This window comes from Eretmochelys imbricata, chromosome 1 (genome assembly GCF_965152235.1).
Source record: "Eretmochelys imbricata isolate rEreImb1 chromosome 1, rEreImb1.hap1, whole genome shotgun sequence".
In the NCBI taxonomy this organism is placed as follows: Eukaryota; Metazoa; Chordata; order Testudines; family Cheloniidae; genus Eretmochelys; species Eretmochelys imbricata.
The window spans coordinates 144,567,417-144,583,571 of record NC_135572.1 but is presented as its reverse complement, the minus strand read 5'-3'; the positions used below and the strand labels follow the sequence as shown (position 1 = coordinate 144,583,571).

Here is a 16,155-nt window from a genome sequence, read left to right as displayed (position 1 = left end):
AACTTATGTCACTCAGGGGTGTGAAAAAACACCTCTCTGAGCAACATAAATTACACCTACAGAAGCGCCAGTGTGGACAGCGCTATGTTGACAGGAGATGCTCTCCTGCCTATATAGCTACCACCGCTTGACAGGAAGACTCTCCCGTTGGCATAGAGCAGCTACACAAGCGATCTTACAGCAGCACATCTGCATCAGTATAGCTGTGTTGCTGTAAAATCGCTACTGTAGACATGGCCTAAGCTGACAGGAAAGAGCTCTCCCTTCCAGGACTTTGGAGCAGAGCCCACGGAGCAGCAGGTTTTTGCCTGGAGCTGGAGAGGAGCCGGAGCACAGCTCCAAAGCCCTGCTCCCTTCAGCTTAATAAATCCTACCTCCAAGAGAGGCACTAGCTATGTCGGCGGGAGAAGTTCTCCCACCGACATAGTGCTGTCCACACTGGCGCTTGGGTCAGTATGATTTACGTCGGTCAGGGGTGTGGATTATTCAAACTCTGCTCCGAGCGACATATGTTATGCCAAAGTAATCTGTAGTGTAGACATAGCCTGAGTTAGTTTCCCAGACCTGAAGAAGAGCTCTGCGTAAGCCCGAAAGCTTTTTTCTCTCACCAACAGAAGCTAGTCCAATAAAAGATATTTTGCACTCAGACTGACCAGTCAGTTTTCCTTGTTAGCCTGTGTGACTTTCTGGGTTGTCCGCAGAGGGGAATCAGGGAAAGATCTAAAAGTAGTAGCTGAAGAACCATTGTATTGGAACAATACCTCATTGTTTGGGTTGCAAATGCACAATATCGAAATATTTAAGTCCCAACAAAACATTATTGATTTTAGGTTGTTTCATTCTGTTCCCAACCCCATTTACACAGACCTAATTCTGGGGTTATTATGGATACCTGACAGTTTCCCTTCAAATAATTAATATTTCTGTCACAGGAAATTTCAACTGCTAATAGAGATATAGCAGGGGCTATTTTAAAGATAAACAGCAAAAAAAAAAAAATTATTTTGTGCTTTATTTTACTTCTTTACTGTGTATAAGGGACCGAAACATTTTTCCTCATCCTCCCCTTATTTTTTTTATATTGGAAATCAAGCCTAGAAAATGCCTGAAAGACTATAATTACTTGGGGAACATCAGAAGAGCCAAGGGAGTGAAAGTTGTCTAAGAGGCAAAGGAATTTTAAATGAGACTATTTAAAACTGTCTTTTTGTACATAACTTCAATCATGAATAAATTGTTTGGAAAAAGGAAGCCTTTGCTAAGCATTCAAATACCTTCAACGAACATACTGAAGGCCCCAGAAGTCCATCATCAAAAGCAAGGAAGAACTAACTCAACATTCCTGATATATCTAATACAAACAGCAAACAGAGAAAAATCCTTTCAAATGATCTTTATTGTACAAAATGAAGAAGTTTGAGAGCACAAGCCCAATTTTAAAAAATTCTTTGCAGATCATCTTTAAGTTAAGCAGAGATCTTTTTAAAGCAGTACCAAGAGGAACGAAAGCCCATTACCCTACACACTGAGTTAGAGTCAAAGGCACAACTCCACTCACAGGTCTCAAGGAATTGAAGAGAAGAGGATATTTGCTACCAACCACCTGCACAGACATTAAGGCTTGTCCTCACCGCAGCATTAGCATGAGACACAACTCAAGTGTGACCCTCACCCAATTCTTGTTCACACACACAAATCTCCAGCTCAATTTAAGTGTTGCTTTAAACCCAAGCTAGCTGGCCACTCAGGGAGCATGGGTTAAAAAACACTCAAGTGCTGCTGCTGATGTTTGAGTCAGTAATGCAATGAGGATGCAGCACTCTGTGCAGATAATACAGTCACTCTGTACAGCTTGCCGTGTGATTGCTCTCACTTGAGCTAGGCTAACTCCCGAGGAGCGAACTGGAGTGCAGGTAACTCGAGAGAGCACTGCAGTGAAGACAGCCCATACAGTCACAGAAAAAGTAGCCCCTATCTCTTCCCTGTCTCATGTAGGACATCTCCCCGCAGCCAGTTTCTCTGTCCCCCTGACCCCCTCCAGCTCTCAAGGTTCCTCAGCTGCAGTAACAACAGTAACCCTCCGCCAGGCCTCTGCAACCCTCCTCCGCCGAGTACTCCGGGGACTCCTAGCTCCGGCCACACCCGCAGAGGCGCCGCTCGGAGGCCAAGCCGGGGCGTGCAGCTGTCGGGGCCGGCTCCGGGGAGCACCCGGAACAACCCAGGAGAAGTTTTCCAGGCGGAGGAGGCGCAGCAGAGCGGCCGTTGCCACGGGGGACGCAGGAGCCCGCGTAGCAAGGAGGCGACGGCTCAGCCGTGCGCGGCGGCGGCGGCGCGGGCGCCTCCAACCTGGGCGGGCGGCGCACCCTGCCCAGCGGAGGCTAGAGGCAGAGGGGCCCCCGCACCCACAGCGGGGCTGGGCGCATCACCGCCCCGTGGCGAGGCACGTGCCCGACACGCATCTCCCCGCTCAGCCCCCTCCCCCCCACCCTACCAGCCAGGCGGTGCCGGTGCCACCCCGCCCCCCAACCGGGCGGCTGCGCATTCGGCCCCCACCCGGAGAGACCGAGCGGCCCGGGGGGGTCCGGCTGCGAGGGCAGCTGGGGCTGACACCCCCGCGGGGCGCCACTCACCGAAGTCCAGGAACTGCTTGATGGAGAGCGGCGAGGGGGAGAAGCGCGAGTAGTGCTCGATCTGCTTGGGGATGGGGCTCTTCAGCAGCGCCCCGCACAGCCGCATGGCGCGCCGCTCCCCGGGCCCGTCTGCGCGGCTCGGCCGGGCTAGTGAGCGGGGGCCGGGGCGCAGCCGCCCCCCGTCATGCCGGGCAGCCGCGAGGCCGGCTCCGCCTGTCACCGGCAGCCAACGGGGGCCGGCGGCTGAGAGGGCGGGAGGGAGGGAGGGAGAGAGCTCCCCGCCCGACGACAGCACCTGACGCGCGCGCGCACCCCGGCAGCCGCTCGCGCGCAGCCCCACCCCCTGCTGGGCGCGTGCGCCAACTGGCCCTGGCCGCGGGCCCGGGCTGGCGAGGGTTCGGGTCTGGGGGAGTGAGGTTGGCAGGAGAGGGGTGTGACAGCGAGACAAACGGGGGAGAGACTGTCTCACACACACACACACACACAGAGCAACATCCTCCATGTCCCTCCTGTCGCAGGGGGAGAGAATGAGACTGTGACACACACACAGCAACATCCATGTCTTTCCTGGCATGGGGGAGAGACTGTCACACACACACAAACAGCAACATCCTCCATGTCCCTCCTGGCACAGGGGAAAGACTGTCACACACACAAACAGCAACATCCTCCATGTCCCTCCTGGCACAGGGGAAAGACTGTCACACACACAAACAGCAACATCCTCCATGTCCCTCCTGGCACAGGGGGAGAGACTGTCACACACACAAACAGCAACATCCTCCATGTCCCTCCTGGCACAGGGGAAAGACTGTCACACACACAAACAGCAACATCCTCCATGTCCCTCCTGGCACAGGGGGAGAGACTGTCACACACACAAACAGCAACATCCTCCATGTCCCTCCTGGCACAGGGGAAAGACTGTCACACACACAAACAGCAACATCCTCCATGTCCCTCCTGGCACAGGGGGAGAGACTGACACACACACACACACACACAAACAGCAACATCTTCCATATCCCTCCTGGCACAGGGAGAGACTGTCACACACACACACACACACAAACAGCAACATCTTCCATATCCCTCCTGGCACAGGGAGAGACTGTCACACACACACACACACACAAACAGCAACATCTTCCATGTCCCTCCTGGCACAGGGAGAGACTGTCACACACATGCAGAGCAACTACCTGCATGTTCCTCCTTACACAGAGGGAGAGACTGTCACATGCACCCTTCCTTGCTGCCCCCACAGAAGAGAAAACACTGTCACAGGCCCAGCAACCACTCTCACGTCCACAGCAGGGAAACCACTGAATGAAAAGACACCCAGCAAAACTCTCTTCTCTCCCTCCCTCCATCACACAGGAGAACAGCCTGTAGCACACCCTTCGCCCCCACACAGGGAAATAGGTAACATGTTCACTGCCGGAAAAAAAAAGTGTATTTTTACATAAAGATGTTGAATGGTGTAAAATCCCAGTGGAGACAAAGCATTGATAGTTTTATCTAAGGTAGCCTGGTGGCGGTGTAGGTTCACCTCAACTAGCTACATCCAGGTAAAAACTACTTATGATTTATCTCCATTGATCTTGTTTCTGGAGTTAGGTATCTCAATGTAAAACTAACCTCTTTTGCAGTGAAAAAGCCAGAGACTGTAAGGTCTTGTGATCTGGGAGTAATGGTGTATTTTTAACCCATGTTAAGGTAACTCATGTTCGAATTTTAATGTAGATAAGGCAAATTGTAGTTTCAACCCATATTAGCTGGTCAAGGAAAACCTTCACATCCCCCCTCCCCAGGCATACGCCCCTGGACCAGCATAGATAGATTAAAACTATAACTGCTTCATTAGGATGTTAATATGGCTTAAATACCTTTTTCCCTAATGAAGTCACAGCCTAACTCACCCAGTAATACTGCCAATCTCCACACAGGTGGGGACACTAACACATACAGTAATATCCATCTCAGAGAATATAATACAGCAAAATCTTCTAATCTGAGGAACAGTGAGGAGCACACAGGCAGCTCTCACATTTGTCCATGGTAAGGCAATCTCTCCATATGCATAAAAGGTTAGGATTATCAAGTGTAGAAAGGTGACAACTGTTACTGTCTTTATTCGCCATACATAGCAAAAAGACTTCTGAATACTGGCAGGTGACCGAGCCTAGAGTGACACTATTAACAGCAACTGCATAGATAATGGTGGGAGTTGATGAATTAGTTGTTACACCGTTGGGGGTCATTTTATCTCAGTGGGTAGTAATGAGTTGGGCAAGAAGGAGCGGTGCTCTTTTGTGGGGGTGGGAAATTATTAATGTAGGTGGGTGTATTAGAATGGACAGGGCAATTAGGGGCTAAATTTAGTATCAAAGTAAGCATTAACTTTAGGGCGAGAAGTTAGCGAGCAAAAAGCTCGAGGCAATGTTATGAGGAGGAAAGGGAACAGCCTGATGTAGTGCAAAAGAGAGAGAGAGAGAGAGGATTTGGGCCAGCTGATGCTATATAGAGAGAAGAGGTTGGACACACCAGTATATAGTACTTACTTATTAAACGAAATGTTGGAACCTGTATCTGGAATTTATGGTGCAATCTGGTCCTTCACAATAAAGCATAATTTATTGATATGCAGGGAGAGGGCTGCTCCATAGCTAGTTTCAGAGTAGCAGCCGTGTTAGTCTGTATCCGCAAAAAGAAAAGAAGTACTTGTGGCACCTTAGAGACTAACAAATTTATTTGAGCATAAGCTTTTGTGAGCTACAGCTCACTTCATTGGATGCATGCAGTGGAAAATCCTGAATATACTATATTTTCCACTTTTCATGTCTGAAAGCAATATTGAGAGAGACTTAGACTGTGGGACTGGCAGGAGAACAAAAAGACAAGGAAAATGGACGGGTGTCACTAAGCATCTTAAACTGCAATCCATATAGTTAGTGATGGGGAGATGTCATAATAACAGATGTAAGATAGGGACAGGCTTCTACTCAGACCAGGTATGTCTTGTGCACTGAACTTGGACTCCAATCCTGTAAACACCCATGTGATTAACTGTAAGCATGTGCATGTTTGCAGGATCAAGGTCATATTGCACCTCTGGGTATACCAGATAAACAGTTTTGCAGAGAATGGGGACTTGATACTGCTCCAGATGAAGTAATTACAATTTTGCCACTGCTCAAAAACAGATTCATTGTATGCTAGTGGGTATTCAAATTTCTAAAATGTTACCTTCTCTGTCTACCTCACATGGAAAATACAAGTCCATGTATAGTCCAAGAACGTGTTTGCTTTTTGCTTCATTTTAAGAATTTCAAAGGCAAATCTTTATCCAATTCAGGAAAGCACCAAAGTATATACTTAAATCCTATTGACTTCAATCATCCTTAAATACAAATGCATGTGTTTTTCTGAGCAGGGAGGCCTTCCTGAATCAGGGTCCAGAATTCTGCAGTGATTTAAGTCAGAATTCTGCAACCATTTTCTGAAGATTCAGCAATACTAAACTAGCAGTTCTGGACCTCACTCTGGAAGTCATAAAATGTATTATTTTTCCAACTCCAAGTGATTAAATGTGTTCTTTAGGCTGACTGTGTCTCACTAACATAAATATCACAGATAGTTCTATCTTTCTGCATGAATTCTTCAGAAAACTGACCCCTCAAGGAAAGCCAAGAAATTAGAACAGACAGCGCCATAAGCTTTATTCCTTTATTTTATAATATGACCCTCAGTTGTCTTACCCTCGGAGAAAATCACACCTGCATTTAGTATTTTATTATATGTTATTTATATATTTAGAACAGAAAGAAAAGTTAACATTGTGTGTTGAGAGGTCAAGGTGTTGATATAATTTTCTTCCAGTGTTTCTTAATACTCTATTACTTACAACAATACATATTTTATATCTTCAAAGCATTATTCATTAATGCTCATAATAAGGGAAATAGTATCACCCCATTTTATTCACTGGAAACAGCCTCATTCTCTCCAGTCTTTCATCGTATGTAGTCATAGTAGTTATAAAATGATACTGTTCTAATTTGGTAGTTTTTACATCCCCTTTGTACATGTGTAAATGGCTATATATGGTATGAGATAATGAACTGTCCACCCCATAGCAGAATCCACTCAGAGAATTTGTGAGTTGTCATGGGCCGCACAATGATTCAGTGTCATAGATGTGATTAGAACTAAGGCAGTTTGATGCAGTTATATGCTCTGTCCTCCAAACCATGCTGCCTCCTTCAGGAAGGATTACAACAATACAAATATCAATCTGTTGGGGTTTTTTTAAACTAAATATTCATTATTATTTATTCTGTAAATTCTTGCTGTATCTTCCTTGGCTCTACTAGGTTTTATAGTTTACGTTTAACCTAGAAATGTGTGCCTTTAGCTCTGACAAATTTATTGGCACAAATATTTGTCCAAGAATTCATGAAAGTAGAACTAATTTCCAAGATGAAAAGATCCTTAATTAAGGGACCATATCTTCCTCTATGCTTAGGCAGGGCCACACATGTTGACAGGTGCTCAATAAATACTATAAATAATTACACAGCTTCCAAGTACTTTGGAATGTTTGAATAGCCTTGTTTATGACCTCTGGTCTATTACCCTTTTCATCTGTTCCTCATCCCCAGCAATATGGTCTGATTTCTTTCTCCCACCCTGCTCCATAATTTGTTTTTATCTAAGGCACCTCCAGAATATAGTGGCTGGACTGAATGGTCATTTAAACTAGTCATAGAAATAAGATATCCTATTCTCTCCAGCAAGTAAATTGATATGTAGATACAGTGTGTTCAAAAGAGAGTATATTCGTGTGATGCTAGCAGATCAGGTGCCAGCTCATGCCAAAGCCCCTAGGCCTCAACGGAACTCCGACCAATACATAGGTGGAAAACAGTCTGGCAGCTCTTATGTTCTTTTTGTCCACTCATCTCCCAGCCAGCAGTTGTCAGACAGCTTCCTTTTCCTCCCAAAATCTTTTTTTTTTTTTTAAGGACCACAAAAGGGAGTGATGGCTGGAATAGCTCATCCCCACATTAATTTGTCCACCAATTAAGTCTAATTTCCATCATACCAATTTTGGTCCTTTGATTTCTGGTATTACCCACATAATTGGGGGCACCCTACCTATTCCCGACCAATGGCTCAAGGCGTGACCCAGTCAATTTAGACACCCCCCACCCTTTCCCTTCCAAGAGCTAGGGGCATAAGGCACCTACCCTTACTCCCAGGGCTCAGGGAGCAACCTGGTCAATTTAAGTACCTGCCCTTACTCACGGCGCCTGCGGGACCTCTTCCCAATGAAAGAGCCTTACACAGCTGTGCTCTAAACATCTATTTATTAGCAACACACACAGAATACAGATGCCAAGCAAATCTCTTATGCTCACCGCTCCCAATATACAGACAAATTTCATCAGATGGCCAGTCAGGATTCACTCCTCTGGGGGTTCCCGATGCCCTTACATGTCATGGTTGTGTAGGGTGTGATGTCTTGCAACTTGTTGTTGTACTGCAGTCTGGAGTCAATTCCCAAAGAGCATTACTTTTCATTTACATTAAATAGGCAAAACTAATTACCTCCTTCAAATATACTAAACCTATCACATTATCCCACCCCCTTACGGAACAAAAAAAATTAACCAATCACACTGGTACCTATGTGTCCTCCTTCCTGCCCAAGTTTTTTTACAATTTATCTTTCATGCCCAAATTGTCACTTATTTGTGACCTTCTCTGTTGTTGCTGATGGTCAGAGCCTATCTTACCATTTGCCGAGTCTCTCTGTATCCTCCCTAAAATTTCCCAGCACCTGGGTGTCTTTACAATCCTTTACAACAACAATAGTGGTGCTCAGCACCCACCAGCCACCTGCCGATCAGCCCCTTCCCCTCCCCCGGGGCCTCCCACCCACCACCGATCAGCTGTTCGGGGGGGGGCAAGGAGCAGGGGCAGGAAGGGGCAGGGAAGGGCTTGAGCCTCAGGAGAGGGGGCAGAGCAGAGGCAGGAAGGGACGGAGCAAGGGTGGGGTCTTGGGGGAAGGCACGGGGGGGTGCGAGGCCTTGGGGGCGAAGCTGAAAGTCAGCACCTGTGCATGGCAGTAATAACTCTTGTTAGGGACATTCCTGCGGCGGGCATGCTTTATCAGCCGCAGCAGCAGAGCATTCTTTTCTTCAATTTTAGTGGTGAACTCCCTGAATTTCACCCGAGGCTGGTTTAATATGGTGCGGGGGAAAGGGGTGATTAGGTTCCAGGCCTACACTGGAGCCACTCTTCTCTTGTTTACCATGCATGATCTTAACACAGTCCTTTATTATATCAGTCAGCCTTTTTGTCTGGACGAATGCAGTCTTTCTGCAGCCCTTTTGCATCTTTTCCTATCAACATTTATTGTTATAGGTTATTGACACATTTTTGAACTTTCACTTATTTCTCACAATTGAGCTCATAATGAGGGTAAATGTGTAGGCCCCATGATTACAACATAATGCAAGTGTGCATAGTCTATTAGCTTTTCAACCAATGTGTTGTCCAGTTCTCTGAGCAGGGATAGATGACATCAGTTAAAATGCTAATGATCAGTCTCATCTCATTGGGCAGCTAATTTTCTCCAGCAATACCTCATTGGGCATTTTTAATACCAAATAGGCATCTTCTCTAGTATATTTTTGGCCTAATTTTCTTGGCCTAATCTTTTTCTCATTATTTGTCTATCTTTTTATGTAGGATCTTGACAGATAGGGCCAAATCTTGCTTATCTTATCCATATAGTCCCATTATTTCGAACTGGTGAGTTTTAGAACCTACACAGCACTTTATAGAGGAGTTGTGATAATTGTTAACATTTGTAGTGTAGGTAGGTATTATCCAATTTTACAAAGGGGGGAAATGGGGCACAGAGAGGTTAAGGCCAACATTTTCAAACTTGAGTAAATGAAGTTAAGCACCTGACTATATTTAAGCATCTAAACAAAAAAAAAAAACCTTATTTTTAGAGGTTCTGAGCACTCAGTTCAGACTGAAGTCATTGGAAGCTTTGACTCATCAGCAGCTTTAGATTTAGGTACCTACGTTTAAATATCCAGGTTTGAAAATTTTGTCCTATGTGATTTGACAGAAGGCCCCAGAAGGTGTTAGTTACTCCCCTCCTCAGTCCTCTTGCACTGTTGAGCTCAATCTCCTTTTATACATAGGTCATGCTAGCTATGCAGCAGAGGACCTGGCTCAGTCACAGACAGCTGTCTGATAATGAATTTTCAATAATACTAATGTTGTAGCCATTTTGGTCCCATGAGGTGGGTGAGGTAATTTCTTTTATTAGACCAATTTCTATTGCTGAGACAGACAAGCTCTCAAGCTTACACAGAGCTCTTCTTCAGGTCTGGGAAAGATTTTAGTGTCACAGCTAAATACAAGTGCTTAGCATAAGTATTTAATACATATTTCAAGGGATAATTCATGGTGAAGTGGCCTGTTAACACCCCTTCAGTTAGAGGGGGGAAAGGAAGGCAAGAGGCAGCTGCGGGGAGAGGGGGTTGTTAGGATTAGTGTCATTTACAGTAGTCCAGGCAGCACTGTGAAATGACTGGGGCTCTTCTCAAAAATCAACAGACCTATTGCTATTGGTTTTCCAGCCTCCAAAGGCAGGACTAGGCTTTGGGGTGGCCCATCTGGGCAACCACTCAGGGCACCATGGTTGGTGGGGTGCCATGCGGCAGCACAGAGATGTGCACTGCCAGCAGGCAGAGGAGCTCCACAAACTCACAGAAGGTGCTTCCTCCCAGCAGAGGAATGTGGGGTCACAAGCAGGAACTCACAGATACTGCTTCCCCCCCCCACCATGTTCTTCTGTGCCCCCCACCAGGGGTCTGTGAGGTGGGGAGCAAGGAGCGACACCAAGCGCTCCATGCCACTTTCCCCACCTGGGCTGTGCTGTGAAGTGAGCATCAGGAACTGATGCTCTCCTGCCCTCTCGTTACACAGCTCAGATGAGGAAAGTGATCTGGACGCAGGGAGCCCATGGCTATCTTGGGAAGAAAGAGGGCCTGAAATATACTTTTAAAAAATGAAAGCTGAGATTCTTTGTATAGGAGTCCCCTGAGGTTTGTCTCCCAGATGGTGGGAGAAGCTGACCACATGCAGTTACTTGCACTGGGAGGCTCCTACACAGCCCCTAGTTCCTTACTTCTTACATTGGCCCTTACCTCTTGCAGGCCTTCTTAAGTCTCTCCCTGGGAGTTTGCTGCACTCCACATAGGTTCGGGGTGAAGGTCTTCTGGCTGGGAGGTCCTCCTGTGGCCCCAGGTGTCACATCAGCAGTCACCTGATTAGCAATCCTGCTACTTCTCCTCCCACTCCAGCTGACTGCAGTCTCCTCCCTTTTAAAGGCCTCCTGTCTATCATACATGACGAACAAGGTCAGAGGGGCAGGTCTAGCCTCTCTGCCACCTTCCTCATTAGTATGGAGTGTGTAAACCCCATCACATTCTTCTCTATATTTTCATTTTCAAGGCATTCAAGGGCCCACAAAATCCAACTCTGGTATGAGTAGGGTGACCACATAGAAAGTGTGAAAAATCAGGACAAGGGGTATGAGGTAATAGGTACCTATATAAGAAAAAGCCCAAATATCAGGACTGTCCCTATAAAATCAGGACATCCGGTCACCCTAGGTATGAGTGATTCTTCTGGTCCTCTCCCAGGTCTGGACTTCCCATAACTCATTCCCACCTGCTTGTGTACCAATGCATAGCTCTCATGGAGCTGTTCTCTACAACTCACTGTGCAACCGCCTCCCCTCATTCTCCGTGCAGCAGAACCACATCAGTCTTACTGTAAAAAAGGCTCCCACAGCTATGGAGGAGAGGATTCAGGTGGATTTACCTCACAGTGGGGGTTCAGTGCATCCATTACACACTGATGGGAGTATAGAACCCTTTGTAGATGTCTAAGCTCACTTAAAGAAAAGGAGGACTTGTGGCACCTTAGAGTGTGGCTACAGCTCACTCACGAAAGCTTATGCTCAAATAAATTAGTCTCTAAGGGCCACAAGTCCTCCTTTTCTTTTTGCGAATACAAACTAACATGGCTGCTACTCTGAAACCTAAGCTCACTTAGTTTGTAAAGATTGTTCTTTGCCTGTTTTTCATAGACAACTAGGGCCAAAATGTTTAGAAGTGGCTACTAATCAAAGATGCCTGAAGTTTTGGGTGCCCAATTTGAATCAGCAAAGGCCTGATTTTTAAAAGGTTTGGAGGATCTACTGTTCCCATTGACTTCAATGGCCACTTTTGAAAATCTGGCCACTTTATTTCTAGCTTTTGTGCTTTAGATATTTATGATGTTTTTATATTTTTAATAGGCTACTGTGCAGTTAATAGATAAAGTTAGCTGCCAGACCCTCACACATGTGACTAGTCTTTACTCATGTGAGTAGTCCCACAAAACAAGTCAGATTTGGCCACACATGCTCATTTTTTATAATCTTTTGTGGCCTGCTATATACTAGAAATTGGTCGGTTTAACTATGTCAGTCGGGTGTGAAAAATCCAGACCCCTAAATAGCACAGTTAAGCCAACCTAAGTCCTCATGTGAACAGAATTCTTCCATTAACCTAGCTAGCTCCTCTTCAGGAGGTGGATTACCTACACTGATGAGAGAACCTGTGCCAGTGGCATAAGTAGTATCTACACTGAAATGTGCCGCTGTAGCATTTTAAGTGTAGACAAGTCCTATTTCTATTCCATGTCCTGTATTCCAAAACTTCGATACTGTACATACTTCAGTTTCTGCTCTTCAGTGTCTAGGAAGCAAAAGTTTTTACAGTGAATATTTTGTCTGACTGGGATTGGTTAATTCAATTCTTAATGAACCATTCAGAATATTACATCACTGTTGCTATAATCTCTCTAAGAAAGTTTATTTTTCATCATCATAGAGCATTTGGTAGCCTTTTTCACTAACAGGTGGGATTCAGTGTAATTAATTTCAAATGGATGTCAGAGGGGCAACAGATTGCATGTTAAGACATGAAACAAGAATAACATGGTCATTACTTTATTCTTGATGTGACTTTCATTGTAGAATTTTTATTTTACTGAAAAAATCCATTCTGAAATTATTGTAACCCTATATCAAAGTTCACAAGCACAAGCACTGAGAATGGGTATAATAAAATTGAAAACCTAACAGTAACAGAAACCGTTATTTTGAGGAAATTCCCACAGAGAATTAAGTTTCCAAATCATAGAATGTTGGAGTTGGAAGGGACCTCAGGACCAGCCCCCAATTTTTGCCCCAGATCCCTAAATGGCCCCTCAAGGATTGAACTCACAACCCTGAGTTTAGCAGGGCAATGCTCAAACCACTGAGTTTCACTTGTTCATTCTATGTTGCTGATTTGCAAATTCATCACAGAAAAACTGCCTGCATTGGAACACAAGTTAAATATTATCTTTAACCTTTCTGTGATATCATGACCTTCAAATTTACTCTTGTACCTTCTGGTGATACTTTGGCATGGATGTAATGCTTTCTGCCAGATTCTGAAAGTCCTGAATATTTCTCCATACTGAAGTGTGCAATACGCAGTGTATTTTAATACAGATTTTGTTTGGTTTTCTGTAACGTTTCACAAACTGAAGCTTTGTGCCCATCATTTTAAAACAGTTCTACAAACCTGTCTCCTTGTCTAGTCCAGAATCCTGGCTCCTAATCCACTCAAACAAACAGTGGCAAGTTCAGATGAGGGCACAAATGTCACAGCTCAGACCTATGTCTGTAATGGAACTCAAGATGAACCCCAAATCAAAACCTTCAGAAATTTCTATTCACCCATATTTTTCTACCTCCCCCTCCAGCTATGTATACCACTCTCATTAGGATAATATTTCAAGTACCTGATCTTGGGAGAGTTTGAATCTGGATCTGAATTCGAAGGCTGAGGTCCATCTCTAATTTGGTTAGAAGACAGTTATTCCAACGTTATCTTTCATGTAATCCTCATTGGTCTCTAAAAAAAAGAGTTTCCTAAAAGCACTGAGGGCAAGAATGCCACAACTGAGACACACAAAAATCCCAAATTTCAAAACAAATTTTTAAAAATCATTTCCCCCTTCTACAGAAATAACATTTTCATGAAGTAAGTTCTATACATGTTCTGCTGTTTAACGTATTTAATTTTTTTAAGATTACATTATTTTAACATAACTACAGTACATCCAAAAGCCTTTCTCCTGCAAGGAACATCCTGCCATTCATCAGACAAGTGAACATACCCACTGAGCAACACACAAAATCTTATCTTGCTAGATATTCCGGTGAGCAGTAAGCAAGACAGTGCCCAAAGCACGCCACACCTGGGAAGAAAACCTTTACTTGGTTGTTTGCTTTTTAGATTGGAGACATTTAAGTGGATTTATTCTGCATGAAAGGTGTAAAATCACAAACACTGGAACTTGATCCTCCTTCCAAAGAATAAGTACAGCACAAACAGCACAAATGCAACTTCCTCGCATTTATCTGCAAGCTGCACCTGCCTCATGATAATAAAAGTAATTAAATGCTATGCTTCAGGACATAAACTGATAATATATACCTATATGCAAGACATTCCTGCCCCTATGCAAACCATTGTACTGTTTGGTAGCTAATTATAGGGTGGATTAGATTTCTCTGGCAGATTTGTTATTGCTCGGAAGAGCACCGCTGTTTGAGTGGATTGGGAGCCAGGGTTCAAGTTCATCTACACCACATTAATAGTTAACAACCAACCTAGAAAGTTCTACAATCAGGTGGTTCAAAAATTTTCCATTTTCCCTACACCTAGAATACTTCACTTCTCTGTGAATGGTGTGTTTTTGTGATTTGGATACCTACCTATTGGAAATTGGACTGAGACTTAGACCATTATTACAGGCAGAGTGCTAGCACCACCTCTTATTAAGGTTATCTGACACTTCCCAATAGAAGACCCTGTTTTCAGTTTCTTATATCTGTGTCAAATTAACTATGTGGGCTGAAATTTTCCATGCTGGGTGTCTGCCTCAGGCTGAGCAGTTTTGGAAAATTTCAGCCAAAACAGTTCAGCTTTTTCTGACAATGAGCCTAGTGAAAAAAATATGTTATTTAGCACATGTTTAATTCTGGAGACCTTTTCTTTGAACAACCACACCCTCCCTCATGCCCTGCAACACAAACTTGATATTGTGGCCTTTGTGTCAGAGATGTGCCTTTTGCTGTCCCCAGGAAAATCCCCCCAAATCTGGCCAAATTGTAAGCCTCTGGAAAAAAAAATCAAAATTTGTGCATAATCTGAGACTTTCAATTTTAACAGCCAAAATCTCTGAACATTCTGTCTTCACTGAGCATGTTAAGCCCCTCTCAGCTGTTCCTGCTGACCAAACTGTGCATGCTGCATCCCCTCACGCCTCCTATTGATGATTAAACTGTGCATATTCTAGCCCCATAAGATCAATTGAGCTTGCTCCCTCCAGCCCATGGCTACAGGGGTGAAGTCAGACTTTCCCTGTAATGGCTATTCCCAGCTGCTATGGACTGAGGTGGAGCCAGTCACTGGTACTGAGCAGGAAGCCTCCCTCTCCTCTGCTCTGGGTAAACCCCATGCTGACAATCAGGCAGTGTGGAAGAGGAAGCCACCTGATCTGAATGCAGACAGTGCATAAGCCAGACCAAGGTGACGGGAAAAGAATAGATTGTGACAAGGAGTCTTGTGATATGGGGACTGGATGAGGAGAGAAAGTGGGATTGGGACTGTCTGGATGAGGCGACTGGGACAAGGAGAATAGGGGCTGATGGGGGAAAAGGAGGACACTGGGACAACTCAGATCAGCTAAGGAGCTGGGGGGTAGTGGAAAAGTAGGACTGGCTGTACAAGAAGACTGGGCCTAGGAGCCAGTGAGGACAGGAATGAGGGTGCAGGGAGGAGAAGCATCTGATGAGGAGCTGGGGTGCAGGGAAAGAACTGGGATCAGCTAGGAAAAGATATGGAACAATGAGCCAGAGAGTGGGGAGACAAGGGTGAGGAGCTGAGGAGGAGATGGAAGGGGAGACTGAAACTGGATGAGGCACCTGGGGAGAGAAACTAGGACTCGGAACCAGTGGGGGAAGAAGGGGAGACAGATTGGATGATGAACCAGAAGAGAGGAATTGGAACAGCTGGGAAAGGAGACTGAGACAGGGTATGGGGAGGAGGAGAAACTGGAAGTCAGGGAGGACATTGGGAAGCAAGCTCAGCGAGGGAGACTAGGACTGGGATGGGGAGACTGGGACAAGGAGAAGGAGCCAGAAGTGATAAAGAGACCATAGTGGATCAAGGATGGAGCAAAAATGTCTGTGCTCACTAGAGCACGCTCCCCTCCAGAGCTTGGAAAGGAACCCAAGATTCCTGAATTTCAACATTCCTCGGCTATCAGCAAATATCTGTGAAACTCACCGGCAAAGTGTGTGTTGCTTCCCCCTCTAATGCTGGGC

General features: G+C 45.2%; 1 protein-coding gene across 1 annotated transcript in view; it reads right to left on the bottom strand.

Moving 5' to 3' along the window:
• The window catches only part of PDK3 (pyruvate dehydrogenase kinase 3), an 87,222-nt gene extending 84,350 nt beyond the window's left edge, over nucleotides 1–2,872 (bottom strand). The window contains exon 1 of the mRNA XM_077816960.1: nucleotides 2,631–2,872. Coding sequence (XP_077673086.1) covers nucleotides 2,631–2,736 — 106 coding nt within the window. The 5' untranslated portion in view covers nucleotides 2,737–2,872. The remainder of the gene's footprint in view (nucleotides 1–2,630) is intronic.
• Nucleotides 2,873–16,155: the final 13,283 nt, after the last annotated feature.